This window comes from Lichenostomus cassidix, chromosome 27 (assembly GCF_008360975.1).
Source record: "Lichenostomus cassidix isolate B80296 chromosome 27, HeHo_3.0, whole genome shotgun sequence".
NCBI lineage: Eukaryota > Metazoa > Chordata > Aves > Passeriformes > Meliphagidae > Lichenostomus > Lichenostomus cassidix.
In genome coordinates this window covers 5,139,636-5,157,945 of record NC_139507.1, presented here as the reverse complement: position 1 = coordinate 5,157,945, position 18,310 = coordinate 5,139,636, and the positions used below count along the sequence as shown (strand labels likewise).

Genomic DNA, 18,310 nt, shown 5'->3' with positions numbered 1-18,310 from the left:
CATTGGGGGACACTGGATTGGGAAGGAAAATTGGATTTCGCTTGGATCCAGCCGGGAATAAACGGGAATGAGAAACCCTTTGGATCCAGCTGGGAACGGGTGGGAAGGACAAACCCATTCCCCTTCATTAACCCCAATTAATCCCCGATATGATCAATACCGGGGGCGGACCCAGAGCTGGGAAGGAACTCCCGAATCCATCCCAGCAATCCCAACCCCTCCTCCCCTCCCCTGACCTCTCCCAGTCTGGAATTTTCCCGTGACTCACCCCGGGTCGATTTAATTTTTGGGGCTGCAGCGTTTTTTTGGGGGAAAAAAAATGGGGAAGGGGTTCTGTGTGTCCCAATCGCGGGCACGGGGACAGCGCTGGGGACACCTGGCAGCCCTTGGGGACACTAAAAATAGCCGGGGAGGGGCAGCCCGGCTCGGATTGCTGGCGGGAGGGGTTTGGGGGGTTGCCACACACCCCCTGATCCCCGGGGGGAAAGGGGAATTGGGGTCAGGAGAAAGGACTGAAGGGGTTTGGCACCGCTGGGAACTTTCGGGGGGGAAATGACCCTAAATGTGTGACCTGGGGGGGATTAGGGGGAAATACACCCCAAAATCGAGTTCAGGAGGGTTTAGGGTGGGAAATACAACCCAAAATTCAATTCAGGAGTGTTTAGGGTGGGAAATACAACCCAAAATCGAATTCAGGAGGGTTTGGGGTGGGAAATACACCCAAAATTCAATTCAGGAAGGTTTAGGATGGGACTCACCCCCGAATTTCCAACCCAGGGAGGGTTTAGGGTGGGTGACACCCCCTAAATCAAATTTAGGAGGATTTAGGGTGGTCAATACCCCCAAATTTCAATTCAGGAGGGTTTAGGGTGGGAATCACCCCCAAATCTCTAACCCAGAGGGGCTTTGGGGTGGAAAACACCCCCAAAATCCAAGCCAGGGGGCTTTGAGGTGGGCAACACCCCCAAATCTCCAACCTGCAGGTGCTTTAGGGTGGGCAACACCCTCAGATCAACAGTGCGGGGGGGCTTTGGGGTGGGCAGCACCCCCAAATTTCCAGCCCGGGGAAGGTTTAGGGTGGGCAATACCCCAAACCTCCAACCGGGGTGGACTTTGGGGTGAAAAACAGCCCCAAAATGCAACTCAGGGGTCTTTAGGGTGGACATCGCCCCCAAATCTCCAACCCAGAGGGGCTTTGGGGTGGAAAACACCCCCAAAATCCAAGCTGGGGGGGCTTTGGGGTGTGCAGCACCCCCAAATTTCCAACCCAGGGAGGATTTAAGGTGTGCAACACCCCAAAATCTCCAACCTGGGTGGACTTCGGGGTGAAAAACAGCCCCAAAATGCAATTCAGGGGTCTTTAGGGTGGACATCGCCCCCGAATCTGCCCCTCCAGGCACGGCGGGGCAGCAGGGAAGTCTCGGTGGGGCAATTCCCGGCCGTGGGCAGGGCTGGGCTGGGCACACCCCAGCTCCAGAGGGTGTTCCGTGGGATTTTTTCCAGGAGGAGATTAGGGAGAGGGAGGATCTGGGGCAGAGCAACGCCTTGACCCAAAAATCTCCCCGATTTGGGCATTTCCAGCCTCCCAAACACCTTCCCTGCATTCCTGAACTCACCCCTGTCTCCTGGATTCATCCCTGTTTCCCTGAATTCATCCCTGCATCCCTGAACTCATCCCTGCCAGCAATATCGAGGTTTTCCCGGTTTTTTGGGGCACAAATCGCATGGAAAACCCTGGGAAAACTTGGCCTCAAATACCTTTCCTGCATCCCTGTCTCCCTGAACTCATCTCTGCCTGCAATATTTGGGTGCACAAATCGCATGGAAAACCCTGGGAAAAACCTGACACACCTCACCCTGCATCCCTGAATTCATCCCTGAATTCATCCCTGCATCCCTGAACTCATCCCTGCCTGCAATATTTGGGTTCTCCTGGGGTTTTTTTGGGCACAAATCGCATGGAAAACCCTGGGAAAAACCTGACAAACCTCACCCTGCATCCCTGAACTCAACCCTGCATCCCTGAATTCATCCCTGCCTGCAATATTTGGGTTTTCCCGGTTTTTTGGGGCACAAATCGCATGGAAAACCCTGGCAAAAACCCTGACAAACCTCACCCTGCCGCGAGGAGCCCACGCCGACTTTTCCACGTTATTATTTTATTTTTTTTTCCGGGATGATCCACTGTCTCTGGCATGCTGTTTGTCCCGGCAGGTCGGTGGGGCAGGGAGAGAAGTGTCTGGGGTTGGAATCCTGCGGGAATTGCAGGTTGGGGCAGGAATTCCGCCAGGATCGATGTGGGGAAAGGTGAACGACCTGCCCCGCGGTGATTTCAGTAGGTTATGGGGTTTTCTGGGGGTTGATGACCTCGCAGGGGATTTGGCTTGAGGCAAGCAGTGCTTTTCCACCTTTTTTCCTGCAGATCCAGCGGGAATTCTGGCCTGGAGCAGATCCTCGGCTGGCTGAGGTGGTTGGGCCTTTCCCTCAGCTTTTAACCACCTCAAAAGTCACTGAACATCGGTTTAGGGCCGAGGCTGGGGCTGTCCCAGTGTCCCATCGGGGTGACAGCCCTCAGTTCTCCCTCACGAGGGACATCTCCCCTCACGGTTGTCACCAAACCGCTCCGCAAACCCCGCGGGGACACCGAACGTTCGGCAGCATCGCCATCCCCACGGCCTGCGGCGGCCCAGGACAGGCCCGGGATGCTCGTGAGGGAAACAAGGCTGAGGAGCCATGTCAGAACGAGCTCCCCGCGGCGGTGTGGTGTCCGCTCAGCCGCGCCGGGGCTCGGCGCTCGCGGGGACAGCGGGGCGGTGGCGGCTCCGCCATGGCGCCTCACGGCGCTGCCCGCCCGGGGCGCCCGTTGCCATGGCAGCCGCTGCGGAGCGAAGGGGCGGTGCGGCTGCTCTGCGCTGATTGGTGCGCGCAGCTGTCATTCAAGCGCGCGGGGTCTGGAGCGTTGTCTCATTGGTCGGCGGCGCTGTCGCTCAGCGGAGGCTTGGCGCGGCATTGGGTGAACGCGCTGTCAATCAGCCGCAGAGCAGGGCGGCCCGCGCTGGGCCGCTTCTCCTTTCCCATTGGCTCAGCCCCGCCGAGCGCGAGGGCCACCCGCGTGTTCCCGCAGCCTCATTGGCCAGACCACCTGCCAATCAAGGCGGCACCGCGAGGGCGGGAGCAACTCTGCTCCGTCCGCCCCCCATTGGTCAGCGCCTCGCTCCCGCCTCCCCTCGGCGGGCGGTGATTGGCGGCGGCGCCGCGCGAGGCGGGCGGGGGGGGGCGGTCGGGCCGGGGCGGGGAGCGGGAGCGGCGCCGGCGGCGGCGGTGGCGGCGGGGCCGGAGCGGCGGCGGAGCGCGGCGGGTACCGGCGGGGGCGGAACGGCGGCGGAGGGTGGGGGGCGGCGGGCGGAAGGCGCGGGGGGTGGCGGCGGGCGGGCGGCAGGGAGGGAGGGCGCGCGGCGCGGCGGGGCGGGGCGGCGCTGAGGGGGGAACGGCGAGGGCCGCGGGAGCGCGCGCGCGGGTGGGGCGGGGGGGTCACGTGGCCGCTCGGGGGGGGTGGGGTCACGTGGGGTCTTAAAGGGCCCCCGGGAAAAGGGGGGACGGGCGGCGCACGTGGCTCCCGGCGGGACCCCAACCCCGATCTGGGAACCTCCTGCGGACCCCCAGCGCGGCTCACTCCACCCAGACCCCGCCGCCTCTCCCCGCCCGGCGGGAGCCGCCCCGGCGCGCTGGGGAGCGGGGAGCGAGCTGGGAGCGGGGAGCGGGGCGGGCCCGGCAGCAGTCCCGGGGCTTTATGGAAACCCCCGGCCGGCTGGAAACCGGGCAGAGCAGGGCAAGGCGGCCGGATTCCTCCAGACAGCGGGAAGTTGACGCACCGGCCTAAGAATAGCTCGGGGAGGGGAAGCGTGCACAATGTTGTCCTCGAAGGTAACTCGGCCTGGGCGGCAGGAAAACCCACAATTCCAGTGAAATTCCGTGTTTTTTGGCGTGGGGAGTTCGGCGTGCAGAGCAGGGCCGTGCGCAGGGTGGTGCCTCGGTGTCACCGTGTTTGCTCTCTGGTTACATTTCAGCTGCTGATGAAATCGCAGCCGGGAGCGGAGGAGTCTTTGGACCTTCCCATGCTCGGGACCTTTGACTCATAAATTCTCCTTCAAAAAGCGTCGGGAGCAGAGGAGGAGAAGAAGAGGAGCTGTTGGAGGGAGCAGAGCCCGTCCTGGAGTGTGGGGCGTTGTGGGGGGAGAGAGGAAGTCGCTGTATGTGGAGTTTTCGGACAGTAAGTCACATGGAATTTGTGTCTCCGCGTGGTTTGTGGGATAAAAACAAAAGGGAAGGCGAGGGTGGAGCTGCTGGGGAGAGTTCGCTGCTTCTTGAGCTTTAAACCTTTGATTTTCTCCAGTTCTCCCCGCCCTGAATCCCAGATTTCTTAGCAGAAAACCGAGCTCTGTTAAACTAAAAACCTTTGAGCATTCCCAAAACTTTTCTCCTGTCTTTTAGCTCCGAAATGATTCCATTAGAAAGTGGGGCAGAGCAAAGCCATACCCACCCAACCTGTTGTGCCGAGGCTTCACCCTGCACCTCCAGCTCGTTGTTGTTCATCCCCAACCTCCATCCCTGTCTTCTCCCCCTTTCCCTCCCCACCAGAAATGCTCTCTCTGAAGAAATACTTCACCGAAGGCCTCATCCAGTTCACCATCCTGCTCAGCCTCATCGGCGTCCGGGTGGACGTGGACACCTACCTGACCTCCCAGCTCCCTCCCCTCCGCGAAATCATCCTGGGCCAGAGCTCTGCCTACACCCAGACCCAATTCCACAACCTGCGCAACACCTTGGACGGCTATGGCATCCACCCAAAAAGCGTCGACCTGGACTATTACTTCACCGCCCGCCGCCTGCTCAACCAGGTGAGGGCCCTGGACAGGTTCCAGGTGCCCAGCACGGAGGTCAGTGCCTGGCTGGTGCACCGAGATCCCGAAGGATCCGTGTCCGGAGGGCAGCCGGGCAGCGGGAACGGGCTGCAGGATGGAGGAGGAGGTGATGGAGGAGTGAGAGAAAGCGGAGCTGAGCAGGGATTTGGGGAAGAGCTGGAAGATTTGGGAGCTGTGGCGGCGCCGGTGAATGGAGATTTGACCAAGGAGGTAGGAAGAGGATTTTTTTTTTTTTTTTTCCGAGGTTTCCCAGTGAGGAAAAGTTTGGTTGTTGTGTGTTTGGCGCTTGGGAAAAGTGTTTCCCTGCTGGGCAATGTCGCAATCCTGAAGCACGGTTGGGTTTCAGCGCTCCGGGGGTAATTCCAGGCTGATTTTCCCTTTTTGGCTGCTCGATTCTGCCTTGAAAGGAGCAGTGAAAGGAGGGGGAAAGGGCCGGGGGCAGCGGCCCCGCGTGACTCGGGATTGAGAAACCGATCAATCCGGCTGGGAAATAAACAGGAGTGTTGGGAAAGAGCCTCGGCCCAGGTGTGGAGCAGGTGGTTGGCTTACTGGGGTTACTGGGCTGGATCCCAGCCAGGACCGAGTGTTCCTTGCTCGGTTTTGCTCCCCAGCAGGGTGGGCAGAGGTGAACTGGAAGGGAGTTGGATTTTTTTCCTGCTCGAGGCACAACTTTTGGGAAGGCTGGGATGGAATTCCAGGCCATGGGAGCTGCTGGGGGTCTGGCAGGGCTCCCTGTGTGGGGACACATCTGAGGGGTGTCGGTGCTGATCTGTGTCCTTGGGTCCTTGCAGGGTCATGGAAGGGAATGTCAGTGGTGATTCCTGGCTTTGGGTCCTTCCAGGGTCATGGAAGGGGTTGTTAGTGGTGATTCTTGGCCTTGGGTCCTTCCAGGGTCATGGAAGGGAATGTCACTGGTGATTCCTGGCTTTGGGTCCTTGCAGGATTGAGGAATGGGGATTTCAGTGGTGATCCATGTCCTCGGGTCCTTCCAGGATTGTGGAGAGAGTGTCAGTGGTGATCCATGTCCTCAGGTCCTTCCAGAGTCATGGAATTGGGTGATTGCTGGCCTGGGGTCCTTGCAGGACTGAGGAATGGGGATTTCAGTGGTGATCCCCATCCTCAGGTCCTTCCAGGATTGAGGAATGGGGATGTCCACGGTGACCCTTGTCCTCAGGTCCTTGCAGGGTCATAGAATGGAGATATCAGTGGTGATTCCTGGCTTTGGGTCCTTCCAGGATTGTAGAGAGAGTGTCAGTGGTGATCCATGTCCTCAGGTCCTTCCAGGATTGAGGAATGGGGATATCATTTGTGATTCTTGGCCTGGGGTCCTTGCAGGGCTATAGAATTGGGGTGTCAGTGCTGATCCCCATCCTCAGGTCCTTCCAGGACTATAGAATGGGGGTGTCAGCACTGATCCCCACCCTCAGGTCCTTGCAGGGCTATAGAACAGAGGTGTCAGCGCTGATCCCCACCCCCAGGTCCTTCCAGGACTATAGAACAGAGGTGTCAGCGCTGATCCCCATGCTCAGGTCCTTGCAGGGCTATAGAACAGAGGTGTCAGCACTGATCCTCATCCTCAGGTCCTTCCAGCATCGCTCTGGTCTCTCCCAACTCCCGCCTGGGCCTGGCACAGCAGGATCTGAGCGCTGCCAGCTGCCCTGCCCAGTGCCCAGCCCGGTGCCCGGAGCCCAGCCCGGTGCCTGCTGCCCACTGCCCAGCCTGGTGCCCAGCCCGGTGCCCGCTGCCCAGCCCGGAGCCCAGCCCGGTGCCTGCTGCCTGGTGCCCAGCCCGGTGCCCGGTGCCCAGCCCGGTGCCCAGCCCGGTGCCCGGTACCCAGCCCGGTGCCCAGCCTGGTGCCCGGAGCTGCTGTCATGTGGCCTCAGCGCAGCAGCAGCAGCAGCGGCAGGGATCGGGAATGGGGTGTGGGGATGGGTGTGGGAAGCGCTGGCAGCGCCGCAGAGACAAAGCTGGAGCTTTTTCCCGGGCTGGCCTTGATGCAGGAGCAGCGGGATGTTGTCCCGGGAATGCTGTCCCGGTTTGTTTTTCCCCCTGCGGGTTTTCCCTGCCCCCGGGGGTCTCCCGGCTCCGGAGGGGGAAAATGCCACTGTGAGCTGGCGACCTTGGAGGTGCCAGAGTGTCAGGGAACACGAGGCTGAGCATTCCCACCTCGCTCGGCTCCCCTGGGGATGGAGGGAGGCGATTCCCACATTGCCAGCCTCGGGAACGGCGAAGGGTTTGATGGAGCGCCTCGGGCAAGGTCACTCCGGGAAGACTTCTCGCCCTTCCCGACTCTGGGATTCCTGGCTGAGGCTTTCCCAGCGCGGCGCAGGGAAGCAGGGAGCAGATTTTGGGGGGATTTGGGGTGATTGAGGCCGGAAGATTCTGTTTTCCACAGGCCTGGATGTGCTGGGAGCAAAACCCAACCCGGCTGGGCGATGCTGCGGGGAAGCTCCGGCGGGGAAGGGTGGGTGGGAGCGATTTGTGGCTTCACCTTTCCCCATCCCGGTTCTTCCCGCATCCCTGCTCCTTCTCCAGGCTCTGTTTTCCATGGTTTTCCCCCCAAAGGCCTGGCTGGACAGCAGGGAGTCGCTCCAGGAAATCCCGTCTGGCTCCCACGTCACTCCTCACACCATCCCCGCGCCCTCCTCCCCCGGGGGCCAGCAGGACTCCCATCCTTCCCTCCAGGGCCTTTTTTGGGGTGGCATTTTGAATCCCCACCGCTTCACCCCTCTCCCCGACCCTCCTGGAATCGCCGGGTATCCGCAGAGCTTCCCGACGGGAATATCCCGGCAGCTCTGCGGCTCCTGGGAAGCACCTGCAGGGCTCTCCCTCCAGCCCGGAGCTGCAGATCGCTCCTGGGCCCGGCTGGAAAATTTTTCCATGACTTTTTCCTGGCACACTGCGACTCCCGGTGGGTCTAGGCGCGACCTTGCCGGGGGAATACGGACGATATAAATAATTTCGGGAAGCTGGAACTCTCTCCGGGAACGCTGTGCGGGTGTTGGTTTTTTTTTTTTTTTTAATTTTTTTGGGCGTTGCAGCACCCGGCGGGGGGTTCAGCCGAATTATGAAACGCGCCGATTTTTATCCCACGGTTAAAAAAATGCCCATTTTTGAGGCGGGGAGGTTGTCGGGCTAAAGACAAAGCTGGGATTAAATCGCAGCGCTTCCCTCTGCAGCATTGGGGGTGGGGAGGGCGGCAGAGGCTCCGTGCCCGGGGCCGTTTCCACAACACGAGGATAAAAATACGTGGGGCATGTGATGAGCTGCGGGGGCTCAGCGCCGTGACCCCCCCGGGGGGATCTCCTTACACTTGGCCGCGGTTCCGGCGGGGCTGTGGTTACCGGCGGCGGGGCGAGGCTCGGAGCGCCGCGGGGTTTTTGGAGGGGCGCACCGGGGGTCGCGCACTCTCTCCGGGCCGGGCCGTCCCGGGGGCCGCAGCCAAGGTGACCCCGGGTGTGTCTGCTCGCGCCGTGCCGGGGGTCCCGGTGCTCCCCGCCCCCACTGCCGATCCCATTCCCGGGGCGCTGCGGGCGGGGGGGTGGGGGGTGCCCGCTGCGCCAGGGCGGGGGCGCGGCCCGCCGCGCGCTGATTGGCTGAGCGGGCGGCCCCCGCCGGCGCCCATTGGTCAGGGCGGCGGCCCCCGTTGGCTCCGATTGGCCGCGGCCACCGCCCGGGGCGGGGCGGGGCTATCGGCGGAGGGGGCGTGGCCAGGGAGCGCCGCATCCCGGCGGGGAGGGGGCGGGGCCCGGCGGAGGGGGCGGGGCTTGGCGGCCGCCGCAGCCGGGAACGGCGGGGGGAGGGTTTGGGGGGGGGCGGCCCCGCCGAGCCCCTCCCGGCCCCGCCGAGCCCCTCCCGGCCCCGCCGCCCGCGGGCCGCCGCCGCAGCCACAGCAGCATCCGCCGCACCGGGGGCGGGGTGGGGGCGGCTCGGCTGCTGCCGCCGCAGCGGGGCCGCGCGGGCACCTGTGGCCGGTGGGGCGGAGCGGAGCGCGGCTCCCCCCGCCGCCGCCGCCGCCCCGGCCGGCGATGCGTGCGCGGCGCCGCGCCCCGGCCAGCCCGCCCCGCCGCCGCCTCCTCCTCCTCCTCCTCCTCTTCCTCCCCCGGGGACCATGATCGGCGTGCGCCGCGGCCCGGGCGGCAGCTGGGGACATGAGAAAGGTACCGGGGCCGCCCCGGGGAACGGGGGGCTGCGGGGGGCGCCCGGGGGGCTGCGGGCAGCCCGGTGGCGGCGGGCAGCGGGCAGGGGCCCGGCGGCGGCGGCGGCGGCTCAAGTTGCATCAGGTGGGTGGGAATGCGGGGATTTTCCTGCCACCCCACCCCTTATGCAAATGGCCGGGATGGCACCACGGGCTGATGCAAGGCGGGCACGGCGCAGCCACCGCCGCGACGCGGGCCCGGGCGGCCCCCGCCGCCTCCCCAGGCGGCGGGCGGGCGGCCATGGGCGGCGGGCAGGGCAGCACCGGCCATGCGGAGCCCGCGGAGCCGCTCCCGGCCAGCCCGCCCGGGGGCACCGGAGCCCCGGCAGCGGCGGCGGGCGGCCCGGCGGGTGGGCTGCGGGCCGGGGGATCCCTCGGGAGGGGCCGCAGGGTGGGGACCCCCCAGGCCAGGGGCTGAAGGAAATCTGGTCTGTCTTGCAGGACATCGATTTGATTGACATCCTGTGGAGACAGGATATTGATCTCGGCGCTGGGCGAGAGATTTTTGACTACAGCCACCGTCAGAAAGAGAGCGAAGTGGACAAAGAGCTGAGCGATGGGAGGGAGCGCGGGGACAGCTGGAGGAGTGCAGGGAATGAGGTCTTGGATAGAATCCCGCTAGTTGATGGAGAGACCGGGGAGAGTTTCCCAGCGCAGGTAACACCCCTGGGCCGGCCGGGCTGGGGGCTGCGCTCCCGGGGAGCCCTCCGGCTCTGCCTGTGCGGGGGCTGTTCCCAGCAGCAGCAGCAGCGGCAGCGGCAGGGTTTGCCCAGGTGGGGTGACAGGATTTGGGCAGGGCCCGCCGTGTCACCGAGTGTCCCCCGTGCCACCTCGGGCAGCCGCAGAGTCCCCCCGGCCCGCGCCGTGGCAGGAGGGGACGGCAGGCTGGCCGGGAGCGGCGGTGGCAGCGGCGGCGCCTTCCCGTTGCCCGGAGCGGGAGGATGGAGCCTGCGAGGAAGCACTGGGTGGGGCCTCTGGCTCTTTTTTGGATGCGCTGTGATAAAGCCCTGCTGGAAGGGAGCTCAGCTCGTTGTTCCTCAGCACCTCCTCCCCGACCCCGCGGCTACCGTTGCCTGTGTTTGCTCTCCCGCCAGGTGCCCGGTGCGGAGGATCAGACAGCCCTGTCCCTGGAGGAGTGCCTTAGGCTGCTGGAGGCCACCTTCCCTTTCGGGGAGAATTCCGAGGTGAGCGCAGGGTGGATCCCGAGGCTCTCCCGAGGCCTCCCTCGCCCTTCCCGCAGCCCCAGCGGCAGCAAATTGGGTTTGGCTGCTCCGGGAGGCTCCAGGCATCCTGTGAAACCACCCTGGGAGGAGGGGGGGCACATTAATTAAAGCCTCCTGGCTTTGCTCCTCATTAGTTGATGGCAGAGCGGGTAGGAATGACCACAACCCCGCTGGGCTGGGGGATGACCATGTCCCCAAGTGTCCCTGAGCATCCCCGAGCGCCCAGCCCTGACTTCCCTCCTGTGCTCAGTTCCCAGCCGCAGATGTCTCCGCCCTGAGCGAGGCCGTGCCTGGGCAGAGCCGTGCCCCGGGTGGCACCCCCAGCCTGCTGTCCCCTCTCCTGGCCGAGACAGAGTCGCCCTTCGACCTGGAGCAGCAGTGGCAGGACCTCATGTCCATCATGGAGATGCAGGTGAGCTCCGGGAGGGGTGGGGAGGGCTTTGCTCTTCTGTGAATTCTGGCGATTCCCGGATTGTCACCTCTCGGTGACACCGCATGACATCCACAGCTGGCCGGGGCGAGCTCCTTCCACAGGATCTGGAACCATCCTTGGCACGGAGCTCCTCCACCGAGCTGTTCCCGCATCTCTTGCAGGCCATGGAGGTGAACAGCACGAGCGCCGAGAGTCTCTACGGCGGCACCGGCGGGGATCTGCTGACGTCCAACTACAGCCTGGCCCCCGGCACCCCCATCAACCAGAACGTCAGCCTGCATCAGGCCTCGCTGGGCGGCTGCTCGCAGGACTTCTCCCTCTTCAGCTCCGACATCGAGAGCCCGGCCATGGCGGGCGGCTCGGCCCTGCTGCAGCTGGCGCCGGACAACTCCACCGGCCTCAACAGCACCTTCGGCTCCACCAACCTCAGCGGGATCTTCTTCCCGCCGCAGATGAACGGCACGGGCAACGAGACGGCCGGGCCCGAGCTGCCCGACCCGCTGGGAGGGCTCCTGGACGAGGCCATGCTGGATGAGATCAGCCTGATGGACTTGGCCATCGAGGAGGGCTTCAACCCCGTGCAGGCCTCGCAGCTGGAGGAGGAGTTCGATTCCGACTCGGGTCTTTCCCTGGATTCCGGCCACAGCCCGGCGTCTCTGAGCAGCTCGGAAGCTTCGTCCTCCTCGTCTTCTTCCTCCTCGTCGTCCTCCTCCTCCTCGTTTTCCGAGGAAGGCGCCGTGGGCTACAGCTCGGACTCGGAGAACGTGGACTTTGAGGAAGCGGAAGGGGCGGTTGGATACCAGCCAGAGTACAGCAAGTTCTGCCGCATGAGCTACCAGGACCCGGCGCAGCAGCTCCACTACCTGCCTTACCTGGAGCACGTTGGCCACAACCACACCTACAACATGGCTCCGGGCGCCCTGGACCCCGAGGAGCCCAAAGCGCCCGGCGGCGGCGGAGGCAAGAAGAGCGGCAAGGAGAAACCGTCGGAATTCCTGGACAAGCAGCTGAGCCGTGACGAGCACCGCGCCAGGGCCATGAAGATCCCCTTCACCAACGACAAGATCATCAACCTGCCCGTGGAGGAGTTCAACGAGCTGCTGTCCAAGTACCAGCTGAGCGAGGCGCAGCTCAGCCTCATCCGCGACATCCGCCGGCGCGGCAAGAACAAGATGGCCGCGCAGAACTGCCGGAAGAGGAAACTGGACACCATCCTCAACCTGGAGCGCGACGTGGAGGACCTGCAGCGCGACAAATCCAAACTGCTCAGGGAGAAGGTGGAGTTCCTCAAGTCCATCCGGCAGATGAAGCAGAAAGTGCAGAGTTTGTACCAGGAGGTGTTCGGGCGCCTGCGGGACGAGCAGGGCAGGCCGTATTCGCCCAGCCAGTACGCCCTGCAGTACGGCAGCGACGGCAGCGTGCTGCTGATCCCCCGAGCCGCCACCACCGCCGCCGCCGAGCCTCAGCCGCGGCGCCAGGACCGCAAGCAGAAGGACAGGAGGAAGTGAAATGGGCGCGGCGGTGGTCGTGGAGAACTGGGAGGAGGGCAGAGCCTGGAAGTGCTTGTAGAGGGAACTTTGATGCCTTCTTAACGCAGATTATATCTTCTGGAACCGCGCGCCGGCTGGATGGCGGCGCGATGGGGACGATCATCCCGGGGAGGGGACGGAGCCCCGGCCCTGGGTGCCACCCCGCTGATCTAGGGGGAGCAGGGACGAGGTGTGGCATCGCTGCTGGGGAGGTTGGCGAGAGGTGGATTTAAAAAAAAAACAAAAAAATAACAAAAAAAAAAAAAAACCACACACAAAAAAACTACTGGTAGGAACTGGCTTTAAGTAAGAGGAAAAACATAAAAAAGTTTAAAAAAATACAGAAAAGAGATTTAAGCGGACGGACTTCGAAACAAGTTATAGGAGAGACGTTTTTCTGAACTTCCAAAGTTCTGTGATTTCAGGTAGTTGGTTTTTTTTTTTTCTTTCCCCTTTTTATTTTTCCTTTTTTCTTTTTTTTGTCGTTTCGTTTTGGTTTTTTTTCTTTTTTTTCCCTCTTTTCCTTTTCCCCCCCTGACCCCAATTTTGCCATCGGTGTGTGTGATCCAATCTCGGACTCGATTTATTCCGGATTTCTCCCGGATTTCTCCCAACATCCCTTCCTCCATCAGACCAGTTGCACTCCTGGAGACACAACGGCGACTCCCGTTAACCCTTTCCAGTCTTGGGGGGGAGAAGAAAGAAGGAAAAAAACGAGGAAAAAACGAGGAAAAAAGAAGTTTAAAACGAGGACAGCGAGGGGGGAAAGCCAGCGGATTTTTGGGATTTGGGAAAAGGGAGGGAAAAGCAGGACTGGAGTGGTTTAGGAGCAGCGGGATTTGTGTCCCCAGCGCCCTCGGAGCAGCCTGCATGTCACCCCTGACCGCCTGGGGAGGGATTTTGGGGACTCCAGGACGCCCTGCCACCCCAAATCTGTCCCCAGGTTGTCACTTAGAGCATTCAAACAGCTGTAGGTCTTCGTCCCGTAACGCGCTTGGGATTTTTGGGGTTCAGACCCTGATTTTTTTTCCCCCCCTCCACCACACCTCTTAGGGTCTAGAAGTGCTTGTGTTGAGTAAAAACTGAAAAAAAAAAAATACAAAACGGTAAAAAACAACAAAAAAAAGCCACAAAAAAAAAGGGAGAAGCCCCAAAACTGTTCAAAGCTGCTCAATGTTCTCTTTGCCATAAAAATTCCGTGTAACCGTGTGATCACATTATAGGATTCTCTTCTGTCCCTAGGTGTTTGGTCTGAAAATTATTTTGTTTTTTCAGGAGGGGGGTGGGGGTAGTGCCTTGATCACTGTCGGTCTCCACCTTTGGAGATCATCCTAGAGCTGTATTTCCATATAGCACAGCTGGGAGTGTTCTGACTTTACCAGCAACCAGAAAAAAAAAAAAAAAAAAAAAGAAATTAAAAAAATATTAAAAAAGCTAAAATGATATAAAAAAAAAAGCAAAAATTAAAATTAAAAATAATACGGCTTTTTTTTTTTTTTTTTTCCGAGCCAGTCCTGTGCACGGGGTTTGGGATCCGAGGGAAGGACAAACCTGGAAAGGCACCTGGGAAGATGTGTGGGTTTGTGGGAATGTTTTTTCCAGGTTTTTTTTTTATTTTTTGGGAATGGTTGTTGGAGCTGGGAGTTGGCTGGGAGTTCCTCCAGCTCTCCCAGGGCTGTGATGTGGGAAATGAAGCACAAATGGAGAATTTGGGGAGGTTGGAAAGGGGGAAAGCCCTGTGCGTGTGTTTTAAATTATTATTTTTTCCTCTTAGAAAAACTTTTTTTTGATTTGAATGATCTTGTGACCTGTCAGGGAAAGAAGAGAGATTGTGTGAGCACAGGACAAAAAAATAAAAATGGCTTATTCACTGTAGCACCCTTGGCTCTGTGGGGTTTTTATTTGGGGTTTTTTTAGGGTGGGATTGTGGGAGGGAGTTGTTGCAATCCTGCAGGGGCTGGAAAGGGAAATGGAAAGGGGAAATGGGAAAGGAAAGGGGAAATGGAAAAGGGAAAGGGGAAAAGGGAGAAGGGGAAAGGAAAAGGGAGAAGGGGAAAGGGGAAAGGAAAAGGGGAAAGGGGAAAAGCCAAAGGGAAAGAAAAAGGGAAAAGGGGAATGAAAAGGGGAGAGGAAAAAGGAAAAGGGAAAAGAAAAAGGGCAAATGGAAAAAGGGAGAACGGAAAAGGGAAAAGGAAGAGGGAAAAGGGAAAATGAAAAAGGAAAAGGAAAAACTCCTCCTCGCTGGGAAACAACCAGCTGTGGCTTTTCCACAGCAGGATCTTCTCAAGGAATTCCAAGGAAAATGGGTTTTTCCTGGGTGAGTTCCCAGCTGTGTGGGGTGAGTTGGGGTTCCAAATCCTTTTCCTTGGAATTGTGACTCCTCTGGTGCAGCAGGAGAGAGGCAGGGATGGTGCAGATGGAGTTCTGGGGGATCCAATCCCTGTCATCTCCATGGATTTCCTCCTTCTCCAGGGATTTCATCCCCACCTGCCTTGGCCAGATCCAACCAGAAAATCCAACCAAAATCCAAACCAAATCCAATCAAAATCCAACTTCCAGCCCCATTCTGCTTCCCAACAATCTCCCATCAGGATTCCCGTGGGCCAAAATCCCTTTTCCTCGGGATTGAACCCTCTGTGGGATGGGAATTGTCCAAGTTCCACTCTAAGGCACTTCCTGAGTTTCTCCTGCTCTCTTCCCAGGTGATTTTTCCCGATATTCCTTCAGGGCCTGGGTTGGGATTTGATCCCAGCTGGTGGAAAATTCCACGAGGATTCCCGGTGCCCAAATCCATCAGGAATCTCCCAGAATTCAGGGATGATTCCCCTTTTATTCCCAGCAGGAATCTCCTGAGAGCCACGGCCCAGCCATCTTCCTCCATGAGCCTTCATCCTCCTCCTCCAGGACCATCATCCTCCTCCAAGAACCCTCATTCTTCTCCTCCAGAAGCATCATTCTATCCCAGGAAACACCATCCTCTTCCTCCAGGAACCCTCATCCTCCTCCAGGAGCCTTCCTCCCTGTCCAGGAGCCATCATCCTCTTCCTCCACGAACCCTCATCATCCTCCTCCAAGAGCCATCATCCTTCTCCATGAACTACTGTCCTCCTCCTCCAGGAGCCATCATCATCCTCCTGCAGGAGCCACCATCCTCTTCCTCCATGAACCTCATCCTCCTCCTCCAGAACCCTCAATCTCATCCAAGAACCATCCTCATCCTCCTCCTCCAAGAAACATCATCCTCCTTCAAGAACCATCCTCCTCCTCCTTCAGGAACCACCATCATCCTTCCCAGGAACCATCCTCATCCTCCTCCAGAAACCCTCATCCTCATCCAGGAACCATCCTCCTTCCCAGGATCCACCATCCTCATCCAAGAACCATCATCATCCTCCTCCAGAACCTTCATCTTCCTCCATGAACCCTCCTCCTCCTCCTCCATGAACCATCATCCTTCCCAGGATCCATATTCCCAGTATCCACCATCCTCCTCCAGGAGCCATCATCCTCCTCCTGGAACCATCATCCTCCTCATCCAAGAACCATCCTCCTCCAGAACCATCCTCATCCTCCAGGCACCACCATCCTCATCCAAGAACTATCCTCCTCCCATCCTCCTCTTCCAGGAACCCTCATCCAGAAGCCATCATCCTATCCCAGGAAACACTATCCTTTTCCTCCACAAACCATCCTCATCCTCATCCTCCTCCAGAACCATCATCCTGCTCCTTCAGGAACCATCCTCATCCTCCAAGAACCATCCTCCTTCTCCAAGAACCATCCTCCTCCTCCAAGAACCATCCTCCTCCTCTTCCAGGAGTCATCATCCTCTTCCTCCATGAACCCTCATCCTCCTCCAGGAACCATCCTCCTTCCCAGGACCCACTGTCCTCCTCCAGGAACCCTCATCCTCATCCTCTTCCAGGAACCATCCTCCTCCTCCATGAGCCCTCATCCTCATCCAGAACCATCCTCCTCCTCCTCCTCCAGGAGCCATCATCCTCTTCCTCCATGAACCCTCATCATCTTCCTCCAGAACCATCATCCTATCCCAGGAAATACCATTCTCCTCCTCCAAGAACCATCCTCCTCCAGGAACCACCATCCTCCTCCAGGAACCATCATGATCCTCCAGGAACCATCATCCTATCCCAGGAAACACCACCGTCCTCCTCCAGGAAGCCATCCAATCCTTATACTCCTCCATGAATCCTCATCCTCATCCCAGAACCCTCATCCTCCTCATCCAGGATCCATCATCCTCCTCATGCGAGAACCATCCTCCTCCAGAACCCTCATCCTCCTCCAGGAGCTATCATCAGCCTCCTCCAGGAACCATCTACATTCCCAGGATCCACCATCCTCCTCCAGAACCCTCATCCTCCTCATCCCAGAACCCTCATCCTCCTCCAGGATCCATCATCCTCGTTCAAGATCCATCCTCATTCCCAGGATCCACATTCCCAGGATCCATCATCCTCCTCCAGAACCCTCATCCTCATCCTCCTCCAAGAACCATCTTCATCTTCCTCCAGGACCCTCATCCTCCTCCAGGCTCCACATTCTCCAGGAGGAGCACAGGCTGATCCCATTCCTGCTGCCCATCTCCATCTCCATCTCCATCCCAAGGATAAAACCATCCACCTCCATCCATCACCACCAGAACTTCCAAAACCACCCAAAACCCCAAAACTGGGACAAAAACGGAATGAAAAGTCATCAAAAACCCCCCAAACTGGGACAAAAAGTCACCCAAAACCCCCCAAACTGGGACAAAAATGGAATGAAAAGTCACCAAAAACGCCCAAAACTGGGACAAAAATGGGATAAAAAGTCATCAAAACCCCCCAAAACTGGGACAAAAATGCAATGAAAGGTCACCCAAAACCCCCAAAACTGGGACAAAAATGGGATAAAAGGTCACCCAAAACACCCCAAACTGGGACAAAAAGAGAATAAAATCTCACTTACCCACCTGAGGAGCTGGAATTCCCTCCGTGGTCCCAAATCCACAGCTCAGGGTTCTGTCTGAGCCTCGATTCTCCAGGAGGAATCAAAAAAAAAACCCCAAAACCTGGAAATTCTGCCTCTAAACCTGGCTCAGGGCTCACCTTCCTGCTCTACCTGGTCATTCATCACTCATCCAAAAGAGCTGGAGGAGAAAAGATTAACCCAAGAAAAAAAATTGAAAAAAATCAGGATTATAAATCTAAAATTTTATTGAGACGACAACAAAAAAAAAAAAAAAAAAAAAAAGAACAAAACAACCAAAAATAAAAAATAAAAACAACAACTGGACAGAGCTCGGTATGAAGTTAAAATCCAAACACAGAGTTTACATTTTTCAACACTTTTTTGTTTCTCACAGGAACCTAAAGACATGCTGTTAAAAATTAAAAATTAAAAAAAAAAAAAGGTTTTGTACAATGCAAGTCCAGACACCACCCTGGGACTCTGCTGGGGCAGACAGTTAAATAGTTGAGGATTTGGTAATAAATCTGATTTTTTTAAAAAAGAACACAAAAAAAAAACCCTCTCGAGGTTTTTTGGGAGCTCCAACCCCAACCTCGATTTGGGGAGAAATTGGGATAAATTGGGATTTTTTTTTGTGCTGCTGTTGGGTTTTTCTCCCTCCCACATCCCCTCCTTGCTGGCTGGAAAATCCAGAGGAGGAAAAATCAGAAAATCTCTGAAAATCTCTTTTTTTTTTTGTGTTTTTTTCCCCCCCTAATATCGAGAAATAGCACCTTAGAACGGAAAAAAAAATAAAATGTTAAAAAAGGCTTTAAAAGGTTTAAAATTCATCGTTTTTCCCCCCAAAATACAATTCACGTGTCAGGAAGTGGCAGTTCTGCTGCAGGACGATACAGAATTCACAAAGGTTGCATTTTTCACAAAGCTTTTTTTCCCCTTTTTTTTTTCCATTCCCTTCCCACCCCAAATTCCCACCCCGAAATTCCCCCTAAAAATCGCTCGCAGGGATTTTTTTGAGGATCAGCTCTGGA

General features: G+C 58.2%; 1 protein-coding gene and 1 long non-coding RNA gene across 4 annotated transcripts; both read left to right on the top strand.

Moving 5' to 3' along the window:
• Positions 1-3,260: 3,260 nt before the first annotated feature.
• Positions 3,261-14,180, top strand: NFE2L1 (NFE2 like bZIP transcription factor 1). 3 transcript variants are annotated; one of them, XM_085083447.1, is made up of 7 exons: positions 3,261-3,358; positions 4,068-4,270; positions 4,639-5,132; positions 9,562-9,777; positions 10,215-10,304; positions 10,594-10,755; positions 10,938-14,180. In XM_085083447.1, the coding sequence occupies exons 3-7, from the start codon at positions 4,641-4,643 to the stop codon at positions 12,282-12,284; spliced, it is 2,307 nt and encodes a 768-aa protein (XP_084939573.1). In that variant the 5' UTR covers positions 3,261-3,358; positions 4,068-4,270; positions 4,639-4,640; the 3' UTR covers positions 12,285-14,180. The 3 variants fall into 3 exon arrangements, with proteins under 3 accessions (XP_084939573.1, XP_084939574.1, XP_084939572.1); XM_085083446.1 differs by lacking the exon at positions 3,261-3,358 and adding an exon at positions 3,568-3,924; XM_085083448.1 differs by lacking the exons at positions 3,261-3,358; positions 9,562-9,777 and adding an exon at positions 3,567-3,924.
• Positions 14,181-16,842: 2,662 nt separating this feature from the next.
• On the top strand, positions 16,843-18,076 carry LOC146426740 (uncharacterized). Its single transcript, XR_014856713.1, has 2 exons — positions 16,843-17,020; positions 17,140-18,076. It is a non-coding gene; the product is annotated as an uncharacterized LOC146426740 (long non-coding RNA).
• Positions 18,077-18,310: the final 234 nt, after the last annotated feature.